This window comes from Grammomys surdaster, unplaced genomic scaffold, assembly GCF_004785775.1.
Source record: "Grammomys surdaster isolate TR1022 unplaced genomic scaffold, NIH_TR_1.0 126531, whole genome shotgun sequence".
Taxonomy (NCBI): domain Eukaryota; kingdom Metazoa; phylum Chordata; class Mammalia; order Rodentia; family Muridae; genus Grammomys; species Grammomys surdaster.
The window spans coordinates 9214222-9222255 of record NW_021621323.1 but is presented as its reverse complement, the minus strand read 5'-3'; the positions used below and the strand labels follow the sequence as shown (position 1 = coordinate 9222255).

General features: G+C 39.1%; 1 protein-coding gene across 1 annotated transcript in view; it reads left to right on the top strand.

Annotated features, from left to right (window-relative positions):
• Positions 1 to 198: 198 nt before the first annotated feature.
• The window catches only part of Tbck (TBC1 domain containing kinase), a 149582-nt gene continuing 141746 nt past the window's right edge, over positions 199 to 8034 (top strand). Inside the window, exons 1-2 of the mRNA XM_028760363.1 lie at positions 199 to 405; positions 4311 to 4531. Coding sequence (XP_028616196.1) covers positions 4339 to 4531 — 193 coding nt within the window. The 5' untranslated portion in view covers positions 199 to 405; positions 4311 to 4338. The remainder of the gene's footprint in view (positions 406 to 4310; positions 4532 to 8034) is intronic.

Genomic DNA, 8034 nt, shown 5'->3' with positions numbered 1-8034 from the left:
TCTGGTCTTTCATTCCCTTCTTCCAATCTTCCCTCACCTCTTCCTCACTCGCTTCATTTTGCTATCTTGTTTAGGCAACGGACAGGCGGCCGGAAGTTAGGGGTCTTCCCTCGGCGTTGAGTCTCGGAGATATGACGTCATGAGTAGTGGCCGACCCGAGGCTGCAGACGGCGGGGAGGGGATGCTGGGCGCTGTCACTGAGCGAGGCACGCGCTCACACTCAGGTTCTGAGCTGTGAACCTGGGCGGCCCGCGCGGACGGAGGCGTGTCGCTCCGGCTGTCATCTTCCATAGGCGGCCTCTTGTAGACGCGCCTGAAATGCAGAACACGGCCCATTAAGCACTGCCAGGCACAACTACAGCGCTTAGGAGTTCATCCCCCTAATCTCTGCGCCCCCAGATTCAGGCAGGTATTCTGGTGTAGCATTCCTTGTGGTAGTGGGTGGGGCTTGTGGGACCTGGAAGGCCATCAGGTGCAGGGAGTGACCCGGCCATTCTGCAAAAACCGGTAGAACCAATCTGTGGACCTGCTTGCTGCTGTGTTTATCTCCAAACTTCCTTCTCCTGCAAGCACAAGTTCGCCGGGTCTTAAAATGCAAATACGACTTTACTCTGGATAAAATCAACATCTTCCCCCGACCCCTATTTTTTTTTTTTTAATATTTCTGACTCACTTGAGTCATTCATCTCAAAGCAGTTTCAGAGTTTATATTATGTCTTGTTCATTGAAGGTGCATGCCATGTTTGTGGTCCTTAGTAGTCTAGCTACAGAAACATCGGACTTAACATAGAAGTTTCAAAGTATTCCCTGAGTAAACTTTACAAGCCAACTGCCTGCCTACACGACTTTCCTCTTGTAATCTCTTACCTTGTCGTTTTCGTTTTCTCACTGTCTTCTAGTCACCAAGTGTGAGCACATGTGTGTGTGTGTCTTTTTTATGCTTGTGAGCTTCATGCACACCTGAGAGGTAGAGCAATACTGAAATTTGTATGCTTGCTTGTGGTCTATCTTTTCGAATCATAAACACTTGTCTGATTTTTCAGTTGTGTGTTATTAATATCCATAACTGAAAATCCAATATATCATTGTAAAAACTGGATATTAAAATGTCGAGGTTTATGTCTCACCTTTCCTATGACTTCAAGCCTGGTATTTAGATATAACTTTCTGTAATTTTGGATCTACTCATTGAATAAGAAATTAAAATTCAAGTAGTTTTACAATTGACTTAAGCTAGCCCACAGTATCTAGAAGATTCGGGATAGTGCTTATAACGATTTTCACATGAAGTTCTGAGGATGTGTTTTGACTCCTCTGTTAAAGTGAGAGTAACAGTGGCTCTCTCCGTTTATCACCACAGAAAACAAATTCGCCTGTGTTACCAAGTTTGCAGGTCCATTAGTTCTGAGAGCCTGTAGGAGATTTCATTTGGCTGCCAATGAACAGAGAAGGAGCCTTGTGCTCTAAAGCCTTCTTGTAGAGAAGTCTAAGGTCTGGATTTTGAATTGGATATGAAGAAATGTGCATCAGAACTTTTCATAAAAACAGGACATTTCTGGAAGCTAAGACACGACCTTCCTTCCTTTCCCCCCTATTTAGGATAACTGCATCTGTGGTAGCACTAATGGGTGTATCCTTTTTATTATAAAGAGCACACATTTATTCCAGTTGTCAAAATGGTGCCCAAACCAGACTGAGGGAGTCTGGATATTCTCTCCTGGTTAGCCATCAAATGCATATGGATATGGGTACCTGGCTTTTTATAAGTTTTGAAAGCAAGAGGTATCTAAACAAACGGCGCTTCAAGTAATTAGCTGATGAAGTCTAGCAGATAGCACTATCATTAATTCCTAGTGTAGTCTAGGGACACCTGCATTTTTCCTTAGCAGGACTTTTACATTGTCAAGGTTGGTTATAGTTCCTGAGTGTAATGTTTAATCTGTGTGTTGAAAAGAGAAACAAATGTGTACAGTAGTGGGGATTTATAATGATTTCTCAGTGCGGACCCATACAGTGTGCTAGATCACATTTTCTCCTTCGTTAACACTATGACTTATGAGCATTTTTGTAACATCAAAGATAATTCAAGTTCTTTCTTTCCTTTCAACAGGAAATGTGCTTGATTTTGTAGATTGTATGTTTAGACATATTTTTAACATTTTTGCTTTTCAATCCCCCTTACTCTGTTGTTTGACTTTCGGTTTCTCTTTGGAGAAAAAATGCATGCCCTTCAGCAAGTCTTCAGTCTTCTCTATGGCATACATAGAAGGCCCCATTCCATTCCTCCTCTCCTTGAACATATTTGCCTTAGAATTCAGTGGCTTTGTTGTTAAGCAAATGATGCTTTAGTTCTTCTGGATAGCTTCTATTTTGTGTTTATTCTTGTGGAACTCTTGTATAAATTTTATTGTTTCTTTACATCTATTGTCTATCCCTTCTGTTGTATTAAATTACATCCTAGAGAAATGGGCTTATAATAGGTGTGTGGGTGGTATTTCTTGTGTGGTAACTTGATCTGTCTGGTGTGGATTTTTTTAATAGCACATGATAATGTGATGCTGATTTTTACTGCATTGTAGCTATAAATTCTAGTGTGACTTTAATGTGTAATTCCTTGATTACCGAGGAATCTGTTATTTTCTCATGAAATCTATTGGCCTTTACTCTTATGTCGTGTTTCTTTCTATTTTCTTTATATTATTATATAATGGATGTAATATTTTCTCAGATCTCTTTAGATATAATTGAATTTTTCATATCACAAAAATTATTTTAGATGTCATCAGAGCCGTCTCTGTATGTGTGTGTGAGTTAATATTCATTTATGCTCTTTATCATATAGTTTCTTTTAAACCACGAATGGTTCTGATTACTTCAGTGTGTAGAAGTCAGGTCTTGTTTTGTTCTGCTTTGGTACAGAGTTGTCATCTGTCCCAGGCTGGCCTTGACTCACTCTCCTTGAGCTCCTAATCCCCCTGCCTTCACCTCCCAGGTACCTGCTTACACATGTGCACCACAAAGAACAAAACACTGCTATTCGTTTCCTGTACGTGGAGAAGCTTGCTGCCTAGATGCCTGTTTTAGGACAGCTACAACTTACCAGGGTACTTAAAATTCCAGAACTGAGGATTTCCTCCCCCAGCCTTCCCTTTCCTCTCTGGTCCTTCTATCTTTTCTTTTCCCACTGTGTATAACAATTATTATAATTTAGGCTCATTTTACTCGCTTGACTTTCCTTCCACTTTGCTCTTCCTTTTTCCTTCCCACTTTCCCTTTTTCACTTTTTCCTTCCTTATCTATTTTTCTTTTATATTTGTAAAATAAATAACTGTCCATATATTTTGGGGCAAACTGAATCTTCTAGTACTTCAGCATTTCACATCACCATTCTAACTTTAACCTTTCTTCTGACTTTGACTTAGCATTGTCCAGGTTCTCAAAGGTGAAGCCCTGAATCTGAAGAGGCCAGGTTAACCATTTCCTGCTACACACTTGCATACTTGTTTCTGATTTTGTGATGGCGCTCTTTTATACACACTGAATAGTCACTTCTTAAAGTCATTTAGCTAGGAGGATAATAGGCTAGTCAAGCTTTAGGTTAGAGGAACTTCATTAATATGAAAATATAGTATCAGATTTCCTTGATATTTACAAGTCACAGACCTGGCCATGCACTGTGGTGCATGTGTGTAAGCAGGTACCTGGGAAGTGGAGGCAGGAGGGTTAGGAGCTCAAGGACAGTGAGCAAAGGCCAGGCTGGGACAAATGAGAACTCTGTACCTATGCAGAACAAAACAAGAGCAGCAAAGTAACTACCTGTCCCTCCTCAGTCGCAGGTGTAATTGAATTTGAAGATGAAATCTTCTAACTCTTCCCTTTTTTATGCCATTGAAAACCTTTGAAATTGATTTTGAGCTGCAATATAATCTTGTGCTTGGGTGTAAAATTGTCTTTAAATTTTTAAACTTTGATTTTTTTTTTTAATATTTGATCTCAGAGTGGCATGGTTGTTTTGTTTTTGGCATGGTTGACTGTTTTTGTTTTGTTTTGTTTTGTTTTGGTTTGGTTTGGTTTGGTTTGGTTTTGGTTTTTCGAGACAGGGTTTCTCTGTGTAGCCCCGGCTGTCCTGGAACTCACTCTGTAGACCTGCCTGGCCTTGAACTCAGAAATCCGCCTGCCTCTGCCTCCTAAGTGCTGGAATTAAAGGCTTGTGCCACCACTGCCCCGCCCAAGTTGACTGTTAATTTTAAAGTGAGAAATTACTGGATTAATGTTACCTCATTCTGTCATAAAATTCTCTCATTTTCTAGATCGTCTTAGAGGATCCAAGACTCCAAAATGTTTCCTCTGAAGGATGCTGAAATGGGCGCCTTTACCTTCTTTGCCTCTGCTCTTCCACATGATGTTTGTGGAAGCAATGGACTTCCTCTCACACCAAATTCCATCAAAATTTTAGGTCGCTTCCAAATCCTTAAGACCATCACCCATCCCAGACTGTGCCAGTATGTGGATATTTCTAGGGGAAAGCATGGTAAGTTTTTTTTTTCTTTTGTATATTATGTTCACTGCTTCAATTCAAGATGCAATTTGAAATACAGAGTCAATATCTATTGACAAGCAGTCATGAACTTGCTTTCTATGCTTCAAAGTAAATTTGACTGACTTAAAGTGAAAGAGTCGTTACCATCTCGTTGTTGCAGTTGCTTTGTTACAAACTTAAAGTAGTTGGAAAGCCTGTGACTTGTGACAGCAGTGTTCAGTGCCATTGAGTTCCTCTGTACCAGACTGTGCTGGTGGAGATATGAAAGTGCATGAAAGTCAAACCTTTATGCTTTCTGATTTTCAGCCATTTTTTCTATAAAATATGTTTCATATATTTCTACCTAATGGTGAAGAACTTCATAAATACTTACTCTTTTTCTTTTTCTTGAAAAGCATACTAAGATATACTTGAAACTGGATAGTTCATTTTTTGAAAAAGTATTTGCTCTGAGAATATTTGGGTTTTGTTGGCTGTGAGCAGAATAATCTTTTGTAATGATAGCCCTCATTACAATGGTTGAGTAATTTTCAACCATAAAATTATTTTTGTTGCTACTTAATAACTGACATTTTCCTACTGTTATGAAATGTAATATAAATATTTGTGGAGACAGAGATTGGCCAAAGAAGTTACAGCCCACTGGTTGAGAATCATTGACTTGAAGCAATTAAAAAATCTTCATCATACTACCGTGCAGTAGGAACAATTAGAGTGTTGTTTTATAGATAAGGAAATTGAGGCAGAACATGGTCTTGTAGAGGGAAATACAAAACAGCAGAATACTAAGACATACAATAATGAATTGTTACTTGATAAACACTTCTAGAAGTCACTGTAAGTATATGATAATGCTGTAGCAACATCATTCAGGCTGTTCGATCCCTCAGTACTATAAAGCTCCATTGTATGCTTAGTATGTTGAATATTTAGGTGCTTATAGAAAACTTAGTGAGAAGCATGGGGAAAATAGTGATAAGAATAGCAATTCTAGTAGATGATTATAATTGGTGTTTCATACTCACATGTATATGTGTGTGTACAGGTGTAGATATGTATGTAATATAAATATACCTAAAGATATTGAAATATGGGTGTAATGGCTATTTCTGGTTGTCACCTTAACTATATCTGGAATGATCTACAATCCAGAATTGGAGGGCTCACCTGTGATTCAGATCTTGCAGCTGGAAGACACAAGTTTCTGACCTGGATCTTGGCATGGAGATCTTGAGGCATAGTGGCTAAGAAAAGCTTAGACCCAGGCAAGGTAGTACATGCCCTTAATCCCAGGAGACTAAGGCAAGGAGATCTCTGAGTTCAAGGTTAGCCTGAGACAAAACAAGTCCCAGATCCAGGCTTGGTGGTATACACCTTTAATCTGGACCATCTCCAACAGAGCCACACCTTCTTATAGTGCCACTCCCTGGGCTGAATGTATACCAACCAGCACAATACGTTACTTTATTGGAGCTTTTTATGATATAAAGTTGTCTTTAATTTATTGATCCAGCAAATATTATTAGTAAGAATTACTATGATCTGGCCTGGCTTAATCTTTCTGGTGAAGACTAAGAGTTTTTTTCTGTGGAGAATATATTTAGAGGGCGGAACTGGAAGAACACTGGCTTCGAAACAGCATAAACTTAGAGTAAAATCTAGGTCCAACCTAAGGATGTTTGTCTTTTAGTAAACAGATAGCATCTGCAACCTTCACCTTCACCTTCTGTGGCAGTATGACACTGAAGGCCACAGCAGCTGCTCCTCCACATGTCAGCAGATGTCTGTCAGTGAAAATCAGGGAAGTACAACTTTGCTGCAGACTATGAGAAGTCTTCAAACGTATGGTCCACCTGAAGAACTGTTAACTCTATCAATATTGCTAACTATATATCTTACTCTGCTTCCTTTCTCCATAAAGGATATCAGCATATCTACTCTAAACTGTGTTACTTTTTAATTAGTTAATCTGTGTGTGATTTGAGCAGAACATACTGTGATACCATATGACAAATACAATAATTAACAGACCTATAGTCAGGGCTACTGTATGTGTTCCATCTGTATATTACGTGAAAGCTTGAGCTAATGCAGTGTATGAGTGCTAAACCTAGTTCTGACTAATCCTGAACGAAGGGGTATTTTTTATTATAATTGGCTTAAAGATAACCATAAGACTAATGGTAACGATCCCCATAGTTAACAGCATTTGCAAAAAGCCCAGTAACGTACCTCTTACAAGTTCTTTTTTTATTGTTAAAATTAACTTTTGCTTACTTTTTATGTGTTAAATGGTTTCAAGAATATTGATGTTGGCAAATTATGGGAATTTTAGAGATTTTTACACCACCCAACAATGAGCTGATACTCTAATTCCCTGCATGTTCTACTAGTTACACTTCACACTCCCTTGTATTTCAGTTAAAGCATCTAAGGAAAGACCTTGCCATTGCAAGATTTCCCAGTTCCAGACCACTTCAAGCAAACCCTGCTGATATCCAGCTATGGCTGGTGACCGTATTGAGTAGGATATTCTCCTCAGACTCTTACAGCCTTCAGTAGTTCCTAGAACTTCATTCTTGGTTCCTAAAGTGACTTGGGATTCTTCACACTATATCGGAAAAGCCTTGGTGCTCCACAACCTATACCATGGTCTTTGTCTCTCACTAGATTCTCCATATGCTTCCTTTCATCAGAAGGTTAATTCATGAGCCCTAGCCTCCACACCCACATCACTCCAGTTTTACTTCCTCTGACCAAACGGGCCCTATCAGCACTGAAATTGGGCTGTCACAAACAGCATCCTTGGGAAGACCACTCTCACTAACCTCGCCTGTGAACCTCATTTGGGTATCAATATCACATAGCAATGGATCACGAATATATCACCCTGGTCTTTGAAGCCAGACCAGGGCTTCAAGCATGGACCATTTTTTAAAAGCCAAGGAAACATATTTAAATGAAAACAATAAAGCTCAAATATACTGATTTTTATCAAGATCTAATCTTTTGAATTGAAATATCAGCAGAGTTTAAAGGAAAGTGAAGATTTAAAGTGGTAGTGTGTCCCTTTTTGGTTGATATTGGATATTTAAAAATGTTTCTGTGGTTGCCATTTAGATGAAATGAAGGAAAAATTATTTTACTACAGAGATTTGAAATTTAAGTATGGAATAAATAACATTATTAAGTATTATTTATTCTGTCCTTATAGTATATAAATTTCAACCTAAAAGTATGCATAGGTCAAGGTAATATCACAGAAAGAAACTTGTAGAGTTTGTGTGTATGAAGAGATCATGTAGCCTGGCAGTGATGGCACACACCTCTAATCCCAGGCAGAGGCAGGCTGATCTCTGACTTCAAAGCCAGCCTGGAATACACAGCAAGTTCTAGCACAGCCAGGCCTAAACAGGGAAACCCTGTCTCAAAAAAACTAGAGGGAGAGAGAGAAAAAGAGAGAGAGAGAGAAAGAGAGAGAGAGGAGGGAGGGA